The sequence below is a fragment of the Sorex fumeus genome, unplaced genomic scaffold (assembly GCF_029834395.1).
Source record: "Sorex fumeus unplaced genomic scaffold, SorFum_2.1 ptg000063l, whole genome shotgun sequence".
Taxonomy (NCBI): domain Eukaryota; kingdom Metazoa; phylum Chordata; class Mammalia; order Eulipotyphla; family Soricidae; genus Sorex; species Sorex fumeus.
Genome location: NW_026606120.1, coordinates 11,401,876 through 11,414,714, shown reverse-complemented (window position 1 = coordinate 11,414,714; position 12,839 = coordinate 11,401,876). Strand labels below are relative to the sequence as shown.

The 12,839-nt window shown below is 51.5% G+C and overlaps 1 protein-coding gene across 1 annotated transcript in view; it reads left to right on the top strand.

The window, feature by feature from the left end:
- Window positions 1-12,839, top strand: part of ITGA11 (integrin subunit alpha 11) — a 110,221-nt gene that overhangs the window by 68,148 nt on the left and 29,234 nt on the right. Inside the window, exons 8-10 of the mRNA XM_056127500.1 lie at window positions 6,254-6,398; window positions 7,377-7,542; window positions 8,912-8,982. Of these exons, the coding sequence (XP_055983475.1) occupies window positions 6,254-6,398; window positions 7,377-7,542; window positions 8,912-8,982 (382 nt within the window). The remainder of the gene's footprint in view (window positions 1-6,253; window positions 6,399-7,376; window positions 7,543-8,911; window positions 8,983-12,839) is intronic.

Below are 12,839 nucleotides of genomic sequence, written 5' to 3'. Positions count from 1 at the left end.
AGCAGGTAAGTTCGCCTTGCAACAGCCGAACCCATGTGGTCCCCTGAGCACCTCCAGGAATGATCCCTGAGTACAGAGCCAGGAGTAACCCCTGAGCATCTCCTCATTGCGTCAGTCCCCCAAAAATAATCAGCTACTAATACATTTATGTAACAACGTGCTACACAATTTAGTGCTGAGATAATTTAATGATCTCTCCCAGTTATGGAGGTTGGCTGGCTCCACTGGGGCTCCTCTCGTGGGGTGGAAGTTCGTTGCCTAGAGCTTTGACATCTGAAGGTTCAGGTGGACCGGATATCAGAGTGGCACATCTGTAGGTTGACAGGTGAAGATCGCTATTGGCCAGGAGCTCAGCAAAGGCAAGTAACCTGAACACACACAGGTACCCTTGTGGCTTGGGCTTCTCACAACATGATCCCAAAAGTGAACAGCCCAAGAGCAAAGTGTTCAAGGGACCCAATCCAGGACCTCCCATGAGGCTCCCAGAATCTAACCTCTGTCATGTTCAGCAGCTTAAGCCAGGCACAAGGACAGGCCCAGATTCAGAGGGCAGAGATTTAGATTCTGTCTCTGTAGAGCACGAGCATGCTGAACCAGGTATGTGCGTTGGGGAATGTTGTTGAGGCTGAGTCTGGAAACCACACGGAGTCTGTAAGAAGCACTGGATCTCGTTCCCCAGCACCACGAGGGGTAAAATGGGGGATGGGAGGAGGAGGTCATTGTATCTTCCTGTGAAGTGTTGACCACCAGGAGTCTGAAGAGCATAGTTAAATCTAACAGCAGTGTGGTAGAGTAATAGGATTGGCCCCTTGAAAATCACACCAGAACTCACCTGAGTCAATGCTGCCTACTCATCATCCATACCAACAGTTTCAGCCTCATTCACAGGCACAATCTGGGTTTCATGCATCAGTGATTTTAAAGGAAATTCCTCAACATTTTTCTTTCTTTCTTTCTTTCTTTCTTTTTTTTTTTTTTGCTTTTTTAGGTCACACCTGGCAATGCTCAGGGGTTACCCTGGCTCATATGCTCAGGAATTACTCCTGGAAGTGCTCAGGGGACCATATGGGATGCTGGGAATCGAACTCAGGTTGACTGCATGCAAGGCAAACACGCTAACCGCTGTGCTATCGTTCCAGCCCCCCCACCCAACATCTTTCAAGTAAAGGTCGAACTCCTAAGATGATTATATCTGAGGAGTTTAGATTTTAAACACATACACTTCACACGTAGGGTCTGACCTGCGCTGTGTTCTTGGAGTTTATGGTCCCATTACTTGACCACCCGGTCATAGGGTCAGTCCCAGGGTCTACCCAGGTCCACACTGTAGACTCTAGTAGTAGCATGACTGCATGTGGCCAGATGAAATCTTCCCTGCCTCACTATATGAGCCTTTCCTAAACGAATGTTCCTTCATATGCTCGTACTCAGAAATGAGCTTTTTCACTTTCTGCATCATTGAGATGAGTCCCTGGAATGGGACCCCTTCTTCTCCGACCGAAGCTCTGACTCATGTAGAAAACAGTCCACTGTTTGGATAACACATCCCAGCCCCCTATCCCTAGGTCTGTTCAAAGTGACTCAGTAGACACTGGAACCATCAGTGACTCAGGATCACCCCCGCAACCACCCACTGACATATACAATCTGCACCGTAAGTGGAGTTTTGAAATCCCTACCTGAAAATTATAGCCCTTGCTACACCCCATCCCCAACCCCAGTTTTTTTGTCAACATTGGTTTCTAATTACCATTATAACACTTTAGGAGCACTTTTCAGCAGCTTTTCAAAGGTCATACCACAACCACCAACAACAAAAACTCTCTCTTTGATGGCTTCATCTTCTCTTACAGCCGAGCAGGATTCCACTGTGTTTATGTACCATAGTTCCTTTGCCCAGTCATCTGTTCTTGGGTACTTGGGTTGTTTCCATATTTTGGTTATTGTGAATTGTGCCTCAATGAATGTAGGAATGCAGACGTCTCTTCTACATCATTCTTTGGGCCCTTAGCGCATATTCCAAGGAGTGGGATTTCTGAGTTATAGACAGACCTGAATCCATAAGATATATAGGGGAAAACATAGGTAGAGCTCTCTGTGATATTGAAGGTAGAGGCATCTTTAAGGATGCAATGCCATTGGCCAAGCAAGTGGAAACAGAATACAGACACTCCACAGATTAGACCACTCATCTGCTGTTGGACACTTGGGTTGTTTCAGATCTTGGCTATTGTAGGGGTTGGAGAGATATTATAGCAGGTAGGGCACTTGCCTTACATGAGGCTGGCCCAGGTTTGATCCCCGGCATCCTATATGGTTCTTAAGCACTACCAGGAGTAAGTCCAGAGTGCAGAGCCAAGAGTAACCCCTGAGCATCACTGGATATGGCCCAAAAACTTAAAAAGAAATCTTGGGGGGATGGAGCAATAGCACAGCAAGTAGGGCATTTGCCTTGCATGCAGCCAACCCGGGCTCAATTCCCAGCATCCCATATGGTCCCCTGAGCACCGCCAGGGGTTATTCCTGAGCGCAGAGCCAGGAGTAACCCCTGTGCATCGCCGGGTGTGGCCCAAAAAGCAAAAAAAAAAAAATTAAATTAAATAAAAATTAAAAAATAAAATAAAAAGAAATCTTGGCTATTGTAAATATGGTTGTGATGACCATCAGCATGCCTGTGTCCTTTCAGATTAATGATTTTGTGTTCCTGGGGAGGATGGTAAGGAGTGGAATTGCAAGGTAATACAGAAGCTCTCTTTTTTTCTTCTTTGTGGGGTTTGGTTTTGTTTCTTTTTTTCCCCTTTGGTTGGTTGTTTTTATTTTGAGACATCTCCAAACTTTTTCCAAAGATCCTGGACCAAGCGACAGTTTGAATTTTTCCCACCGCATTTCCATCTTCGTCTTCACTGGAGTTTCTAGACTTTGATACAGACAATTCCTGATGGGGAGGCAATACCTCAGCCTAGTTCTGATTTACATTTCCTGAGGATTAGTGATGACAGACATTTCTGTCATCTGCATGTTGACCATCTTTATTCAACTTTTAAAAAAGTGTCAGTTCATCAGTTATTTCTTTGATGATGTTGTCTTTCTATTCTTGAGCTTTGAGGGTGTTTTATGTATCTTGGACATTAGCTCTTTGTGTGCTGTGTAATGCATAAACACTTCCACTGAGTCAGTGGAGTTATCTTTTTTATATTATGTCTAATTAATTTCACAATGCAAAAGTTTCTAAGTTTGGTATAGTCCCACTGGTTTATTTCTGCTTTGGTCATCATTGAAGGATGATAGCTCTACTACAATCATTAGATCAACTCATCCAGAAGACAACACTGATTAATATGTATATGCCATGCTAATTAGCACAGATGCTCCAAATGAAGGCGCATCAAGATACAGAAAGTCATCTTGAGCAAATCAAACTTAGAACAACGCAATAACAGAAAGGGATGTCAACACCCACTTTCATCAATGAACAGGCCAACCAGACAGAAAGTCAACAAGAAAACAACTCTGAATAAAGAATTAGACCACATAAACTAAGAGGGTTTCCCATCCCCAAACAGCCAAAGAGGTATATTTATGTGGAAGGTCTCAGAAGGAACGATGGAGCCAGGTCACAAATGTGAGTGTACTTTTGGCAGGGCCTGAGAGGAGTAGAGACCTGTACAGATTTTGAGCAAAGAGGACACACGATGTGACTTACTTTCCATTGCTTGCTCTGATGCCAGGATCACAGAACCTGTCATGAGCATAAAGTCCTCACTGTTCTATAAACTGATTTACAAAGGAACCAATCCAAGTACTTCACACACTACAAAATCGCAAGTTAAACTTGGGTGGTTCTTGCCAATATTTGCCCTGTTACACATTCATGCTAATATTTACATTACATGTCGAAATATGATCCTGAAATTTTTCTTGGCTTCATATATAACTAAACCTGTCTTTCCCTCTGCCATACTTTTTTGCATGGCGTTGGTTCCTGGGCCTGGCCCTCCAATGAAATTATAGAAGCATCTAGAATCTCCTTTGAGGGTCTGGCAGAGTTTCTCCCTACCCCACAAGGTTGGGATTCAGCCCAAGACCTGCTCTAGTCAGCCCTGGTGCCTCTCTTCAGCCCATGACTCATGTTAATATTGGGGGGTTTCAATCAGCCTGTCCCAAGCACCAGGGGATTGCTAAGAGAATGGGTCGTGATCTATTCCTCTTTTTCTCCCTGCTTCCCCCTACCAAATGCCTTGGTGCTTGACTCAGTGATGCTAAGGGCTGATGCTCAGCCACCAACATACAGTGTCAGTAGTCAAAATCGGGGCCTTGTGTCACCTAGGCCAAGTACGCGCTCCACTCCTTTGAGCGAAGGTTCCTCTTACTGGGTCTCTCACTAAAGACACTCTGGATTCATTTATTCCACATTCTGTGAATTTCCTGAACCTCTAAGTCTTCTGTGTCGGCTCATTGGTTTCCTGTGCAACAAGCAGTACCTCTGGTAACCAAAGCCCTGGGGTCCAGCGTCAGGTTTTAATCAGGCTTGTGGTACTGAAATCGGGGCGGGGGGAGGAGGGAGAACGGGACTCACCGCAGTTGAAGGGAAACTATTATTTTTAGATCCTTAGTGGAAAATTCCACCTGCTGGGCCAGACTCTTGGGCCAAACTATGTGTCTCCTCAGAACCTCGCGTCTAGAGGAGAGTTGGCCACAGAGTCGCTGAGACTCAGGGGGTTCTGGAAGACAGGCTGACAGCAGCAAGGCCTTAACACAGAAGGGGCGGGGAGGAGCAAGGGGCCCTGCCAGCCCATACCCCCAGGCTGAATTGTCCCACACAAAAGCCAAGCTCAACTTCTAAAAACGAAATAAAAAGTGAGAAAAGAGTGTCAGAGCAGTGGATATTTTATAGTTCCCAAATAGAATCAAAGCACCCACCCAAAATAAACGGAGCTCAGCTAGGCCACTCGCCCTGGCTCTGGGATGCTGCCGTTTTGGACACTGGGTGAGTCTGGCCCTTCAGCTTCCCAGGACTCTGAGGATTTTGAAGAGCAATGAGGTAAGGGCCGCACCTGAGATGCTGCCTTCATGAGATGGGGCACTAGGTCTGCTTTGCTCTTATTCTGTGGGCCATTGACTGGGCCGCTGATGTTTAGGCCACTCTGCATCACTAAAGGTCCCAAGCCCTCCCTGTCCCCTCCAGTTGCCCAAAACAGCAAGGCCAGGAACCCAGAAAGGTTTTGAAAGACCGTTTCTCCCCTTGGGGACTGGAGCGATAGTACAACGGGTAGGGCGTTTGCCTTGCACACGGCTGACCCGGGTTCGATTCCCAGCATCCCATATGGTCCCCCCAAGCACTGCCAGGAGTAATCCCTGTGCATTGCCGGGTGTGACCCAAAAAGCAAAAAAAAAAAATAATCTTTCTCCCCTTGCTAAAAAGTGATTTATTACTTTTGAAGACAGATAAATAGAGATAGATAGATAGATAGATAGATACTCTGTCAAAAACTTTTTGAATTTTTTTGTTTTTTGGAGGCCACAGTTGGCAATGCTCAGGGCTTATTCCTGACTCTTCACTCAGGGATCACTCCTAGCAGGCCCAGGTAGACCCTATGAAGTGCCAGGGATCAAACTGAGATTGGCCTACTGCAAGGCAAACACCCGACCCTCTGTACTATCGTTCTAGTCCAACTTTATCAAATATTTCTAGAACTTTCTTCTGTCAGTGGATCCAGAAGGTCCTATCTTGTTATTTACTTTTGTAAAGAAGCCACCCCCCGGCAGTGCCTGGAACCCAAGGACCTGTAGTCCCATGCAGTCCAGCATGCTGGCCAGTGACTCGGTGCTCAGTGAGCAGTGAGTGCAGTCTGGGGATGGAGGAGGGTGCTTGTGGCTGCCAGGGCCATACCCGGCAGGGTTTATGAGATGGAGAGAAAACTCAGGGCCAGGGGCTTGTCCATGCCAGGCATGCACTCCACTATGGGCCCAGCTCCCAGGTGAAGCAGCTGTTTTGCTGTTTCTGTCCTTTCCTTTCTCCCTATGGAGAAGGGCGCCCCCCACCCCACCTACACTAGCTCCCTGCCCAACTTCTCAAAGGCAATGGGGTTCCGACGCCTTCTGGGCCTCGGTCAGAGGCACTGGGGGTCTCTGGTGCTTCTGCTCTGGGGGGCGTCCCCAATGCCAATGGGGCTGCCTGAGGCCTTGGCACTGGATCGTGGCGGCCCCATGCCCACCTCCCCCTGTGTTCCCCGCCCCTCTTCTCACCCTCCAGCTCAGAGGCCTTCCAGAAGGGCGGAAGGAAAGGAGCCAAGAAGGTGATGATCGTCATCACTGATGGCGAGTCCCACGACAGCCCAGACCTGGAGAAGGTGATCCAGCAAAGTGAGAAGGACAACGTGACCAGATACGCAGTGGCCGTGAGTCCCACCTGCCTCTGACCATTTCCTGCCCTGCCCCCACCCCCACCCCCACTCCCCCATCTCTTCCAGCCCTGGTGTCAGCCCCGCCCTGATACTGAGGCTTTGCCCTCCCTCCATTAAGGATGCGTACCCCAGGGGTCCTCTTCTGGGCAGTGGACAGCTTTTCAGCTCATTCAGTAGGCCTTTCTGTGTTCCATCCTCCGTTAAAGAGTGGAGAATAGGGGCTGGAGTGATAGCACAGCGGGTAGGGCATTTGCCTTGCACGCGGCCGACCCGGGTTCGATTCCCAGCATCCCATATGATCCCCCGAGCACCGCCAGGAGTAATTCCTGAGTGCATGAGCCAGGAGTAACCCCTGTGCAATGCTGGGTATGACCCAAAAAGCAAAAAAAAAAAAAAAAAAAGAGTGGAGAATATTCCTGGCCCTGACAGATTATCCTGTGGAGAGGAAGTTGGGGGGTTCGGGGGACGTGAATTCTCCACTGCCAGGGATACTCTCAGAAAGCTGGAATGTTCCCTGCACTCCCCAACTTCTGAGTCCTCTCAGAACAGAGACCCAATTTGGTCTCTACACCTGATTGTTTCAAAATGTATGGAGGGGCTGGGAGGTATGGGCAATGCACTGACCCCAGGCATACCTATATAGTCAGCCTCCAGGTCACGGGTGCAGCTCTGCACCCTCAGGCCCTTGCACCGAACCGCAATCCTGGCTGGTCCATGAGGCTGCAGGACCCCCTGAGCATCGCTGGGGAGGCAATGTTTTTTGAAGCTATGTGAAGGCCAGAGATGTGACTCGCCTTGCATGTCTGAAGTCCCATGTTCAATCGCCAACACTGGAAAAATAATAGCATGAAAAAAGAATGCACACAGGACCCCAAGGCGTGCTAGGGAAAGCATACCATGGGGCCTGCAGAGGGCGCTGGTGCCCGGCTGTGCTCCAGCCTGCTCTGCGGTCCCTGCCCCGTCCCCTGGCAGGTCCTGGGCTACTACAACCGCAGGGGCATCAATCCGGAAGCATTTCTCAATGAAATCAAGTACATTGCCAGCGACCCCGATGACAAGCACTTCTTCAACGTCACCGATGAGGCGGCTCTGAAGGACATTGTGGATGCCCTGGGGGATAGAATCTTCAGCCTGGAAGGTGGGCACAGGCTGGGAGGGGGGTTTGCCCCAGGCTCACGGTGGGGGGGGGGGGGGGGAGGCCTGGGAGCAAAGTCCACACCCCCAGGTTAGGCTTAGAGGTGTCAGCGCCTGGCCACCAGAATCAATGCTGGAGGGATCAGTCCATCTGGGCGGGTGGCCTTTCAACCCTCCTGACCACTTTGCTGATTTTTCCCTCATCCCACGGTGGAAACACCTGGGAAAGAGCTAAGAGACTCACAAACACTCCATGGCTTGGGAGGGAGGGAGGTGGGGTTTGAACCCGGGTTGCCAGGCTTAGCAGATGTAAAATACAATATTTGTGGCAGACATGTACTCAAACAGTCTTCCCTATTTGTCTGAAATTCACATTGTCCTGGGCCCTCCTGTATTTTGTCTGGCAGCCCCAGCTTGAACCCAGCTGGGCCTGGCTCCGTAGCCTGCAACCGTCCCCCAGGGCTCTGCTCCTCACTCCTTGGAGCTCAGCTGCACGGGGGCTTGCCGGCGTCTCTCGGCTTCACACCAGTCATTTCCAATGCTGGGTTTTGCCAACAAGATAGTCAGAGGGAGAAGGCAGCATGCCAAGCCCTCCAAAATCTGCAGCGCCTTGGAAATGATCATATTTAGGCACTGGAAAAAGGAGCTAGGGAGCCAGAGCTCTGTAAGGAATGGGAAGTATGAAACTAAGCTTAGACACACTGGGACTCCAAATTGGTGTCTTTCTCCTCCAAACAGTGACCTCCAGGAGAAGGACGTTGACTGGTGGGGCTAGAACCATAGTCCGGCAGGGGGGGGCGCTTTGCCTGGCATACGACCAACCTGGGTTCCATGGGTGGTACCATATACAGTCCAACCTAGACACAAGTAACCCCTGAGTACTGCCAGGTGTGGCCTAAAAAAAAAAAAAAAAAAAAAAAAAACACTGGCTAGCTTGAGGTGCCCAGGGGTGGGCGCAAGGCCGCTTCAAGGAAAGGTCACCTGCACACAAACTTGTCCACATCAGCAGGGAGGACAGGGGCACGTTGCATTTGGAAATCATCCAGTGGCATCTAGAGCCAAGTCCGGCCAATAAGCAGAGTCATGCAAAGTGGGAAATTCCATTTCTTGCCAAAAAACGCAAACTGTATCTTTTCCTGGCTTTCCCTGCTCCTGACCGACTGTCCTATGGGCCCAGGCATGACACAGCTGGTACAACCCATCTGCAGGGTGCCCTGGAGACCCTGGCATCCCCCACCGAGGCCACGGTGGGGGGGGGGGGGGGGGGGAGGAAGGGTAGTAACTTCTTGCTGCTGGACCCAGACTCAACGCCCAGCCACCCTGGCGCTGCGCAGAACTGTATGACATTGACCACTGTCTGTCCTGTGTTTCAGGCACCAACAAGAATGAGCCGTCCTTTGGTCTGGAGATGTCACAGACCGGCTTCTCCTCCCACGTGGTAGAGGTGGGTAGGGCTGGAGCCGCGTCCGCGGTGCCAGCCTCGTCTCGGGCCCACTTCTCCCCTTGGTGGGACGCTCCACTTCCGTCTGTAGGACTCTCGAAGGCCTCATCCTGGGTGGAGCATCTGCCCTCCAGAGGTCACCAGGGGCCGGGGGGTTGCTGGAGTGCCAGGACCCGGAGAGTGGGAGGCTATGCAGACACGCCACATGCAGCCCAGCCGGTGGCCCTGTGGGCGTCCACTCTGCATGAACTGGGCGTCACGTCAGAGGTGGGGGGGGGGGGGGCGCGGTGGCCTCCAGCTGCGCCCCCTCTGGGCTTCCCAGTCTCTGGTTTAGCCATGGGGCCTGGGAACCTTGGCGATGGGAAGGGGGAGGGGAGTCGTTGCGGGGGCAGCGCTGAATGGGTGGGCGGGGCATCACCCACAGCTCCTCCCCCAAGATCCCGCCTCTGTATATGCGTGGTCACAGTCCCAGGGGATGGCTCAGCTCCCCAGTGAAGGAGGAAAATGGGGTCATCAGGGCCTGAGCTGGACGCCCACCCTGGGGATGAGCGGGTCCTGCCGGGACCTCACACAGCGGCCAGAGGGGCCACCCCAGGGCAGCCATGGCCTCCTAAGCCCAGCCCTGTGCTGGCAGCATCAGTGACATCCTCCCTCGCCTTGGAGCTCCCCGAACCCCATTTTTCATGCTTGGAGCAGCCCTGCAGAGTTCCAGGTGGAGGGCAGGGGTTGGGTGGTCAGCTTGGCCCAGCACCTGTCTACCTAATGAGGGTGCCCCCCTCCCCCCACCCACCCCCCGGGCAGAGGTGATGGGCCCCAGAGCTCATAGCCCAGATGAATGCCCCCAGTTCTGTGATCAAATCGATCACAGCTGGAGGAAAGTCTTGGCAGGGTTCTCTCTGGCCAGTATTTAGGTGAGGTCCTGGGGGGCCACAGCACCCTCCCATGACCACTCATTCTCATTCAGAGCTCCCAGAAATACTCCAGCATAGGGTGCTGGGTGACAGAGCTCCCTCTGCAGCCATTCCAGTGAGGAACCAGAAATGATTCCTGAAGGGTGAAGAGAAGTTTCTGGAACCCAGACCCTCTGGGTCTGAGCCAGCGAGGTCGAGGAATCAACCAGGAGAATGAGAGGGCTTTAGCCAAGCAAAGTAAGTTTACTGAGAAAGGAACTGGGGCAGACTGGTCCAGAGAAGCCCCAAAAACTCGCTGAGCACAAACTCGAGGTGTCTTTGTGTGTCTCTGGGCTGTGAGGAAGGAGGTTCTGCGCTCAGAGCTGAGTTCACTCTGGGAGGGGCTGACAGGAGAGCAGAGAGTTCTGGAAACTGACAGTGGAGCTGGGCAAAGCCAATGGTGTGGGACTGGAGCAGTAGCACAGCGGGTAGGGCATTTGCCTTGCACGCGGCCAAGCCAGGTTCGATTCCCAGCATCCCATGTGGTCCCCCAAGCACTGCCAGGAGTAATTCCTGAGTGCATGAGCCAGGAGTAACCCCGGTGCATTACCGGGTGTGACCCAAAAAGGAAAAAAAAAAGACAATGGTGTGAGCAGGCATAGCGACTTGTGGTGCTGCGGGAAGAGGCTCAGCTGAATGACCCTGGAAATAGGGCCATTAAGCTTTAAGGGGGTTTCTGCTAGATCCCTTCAATCCCCAGAAATCTAGTTAAAACCCTTGCTTTGCAGGCAGTCGACCCAGATTGAACCCCCAGCACCATAAAGGGTCCCCAGAGCCCCACCAGGAGTGATCCCTGAGAGCAGAGCCAGTAGTCAATTTGGGTCTATCTCGCAAACTGGAAAATTTAAGAAAGTTCCCAACACAAGAAGGCAGGTTCGAAACAGATTTTTGGCAGCTTTGAAATTCGGGCCATGCTGTGGTCCCAGTGTCCTCTGCTGCCCTTGCTAGCAGACAGACCTGCCCAGGGCGGAACACCAAGCTCAGCAGGATTCACACCTCCAGATATCAAACCCTCCATTAGTTTTCTTCATTTTTTATTGCCTCAGCTACGCAGAACGACAGCTTCCGCAGCTCAGAGCCTTAGGGACTCATCAGTAACCTCAGCAATGCCAGGCACAAGCCCAGAAGGACCAAGGGGGAGGGCAGGGACTGAGGGGCCAGGAGGGCAGCGGCACAGTGGGTAGGAGAGGAGGAAATTCTCTAATTTGTCCAGTAACCGCCCAAGGGTTGCCCCAGGAAAAGGGGGCGAGGCAAAGGCAAGGAGGAAGGGAGATGTAAAGAAGGCGTGGTGATGACAAAGGGGTGGGGCGATGGTAAAGGGGAGGGGCGATGGTAAAAGGGCGTGGCGATGATAAAGGGGCGGGGAGATAGTAAAGGGGCGGGGCAATGGTAAAGGGGAGGGGCCGTGGCAAAGGGGTGGGGCGATGGTACAGAGGGGCGGGGCAATGGTACAGAGGGGCAGGCACTTCCTTTGAACATAGCATAAACTCTTGGTACCTCATGTGGTCCCCAAGTCCCACCAGCAGTGATCCCTGAGTGCAGAGCCAGGAGTAAACCCTGAGCACCAACAGGAGTGGCCCAAAAACACACCAAAAAAATTTTAAATATATGAATAAATAAAGAAGAACCATGTCTTGGGAGAGACCTCAAGGTTTTATGTAGACAAAATTCACCCCCAAAAACCTGCTTTCTTCTCTCAAACTGGTGCCGGGAGATTTCTGGGGATCAGTGAGAGGCGCCTGTGGGAAATTCCTCCGGTGTAAGAAGAGAGCCCAGCAGCTCTGTCCTTGCTTTACTGCTTTCCTCTGCATCACCCTCACCCGTCTCAGGAGCCGCCCCTCAGAGCCCACCCCACCTTCGGAGTGGCTGATGCCTTTGCAAGATTCCAGTAGATGAAACTGGAGTGATAGTACAGTGGGTAGGGCATTTGCCTTGCACACGGTGGACCTGGGTTCAATTCCCAGCACAGTCAGGAGTAATTCCTGAGTGCAAAGCCAGGAGTAACCCCTGAGCATCACCGGGTGTGACCCAAAAAGCAAAAAAAGAAAAAGGTTCCAGCAGATTCCTGCTGCCATTTCTTCTTTTCTGTTTTGTTTTGTTCTTGGGGCTGCACTCAGGGCTTACTCCTGACTGTGCTCAGGCATCACTCCTGGTGCTAGGGAACCATGTGCAGTGATGGGGATTGAACCAGCGTCGGCCACATACAAGGCAAGCTCTCAAGCCCGCTATACTGTCTCTCCACCTTGCCCCTCCACCCTAGCCCACCACACACACACTTTTAGGTACATGACTTAGAAAGTTATTGACAATAGTTGACGGCATACAATGTTCCTATTCCAATCCCACCAGTGTCTGAGTCCCTCCACCCCTAACCCGTCACTTCTTGATTACCCATGTAACAGGCAGCTCCAAACCTCCACACAAAGCCAGTACTGGCAGAGGGCACTGCCGCTCTTAGTGACCTCTGTGGCTATTTCCAAATGCTAATGGAAACATTGGCTTCAAAGGCAAGCAAAAATCTGACCACGGATCCATAAGTCTTCCCAGGGGTGATTTTGAGAATGTTCGCTTGTCCCCTTACGCAAATCAAGAATAGAGGCCCCAGAAAGGTTGCTTCCTACCTGGGTTCCTGCAGTGGCCCTGACCGTGTGCCAGGGCTCTGGGGTGCAGTGGTCGGGGCTGCGGCCTCTCCCCCAAAGGCTCTGACCTCTCCTTCCTTGCTGGAGGAGACCAGGGCAGAGCAAGGAGTGAAGAGCAAGACCTCTCCTCTGCCCTACAAGACCCTTCTACTGGTCCCTCCCAGAACCAGGGCCTTTCCTTCCACCATAAGCCCAGTTGTCTGCTTTGTCAATAGATTTTTTTTGGTTGTTTGGTTGTTTGGGAGTCACACCATGTAGTATTCCTGGCTCT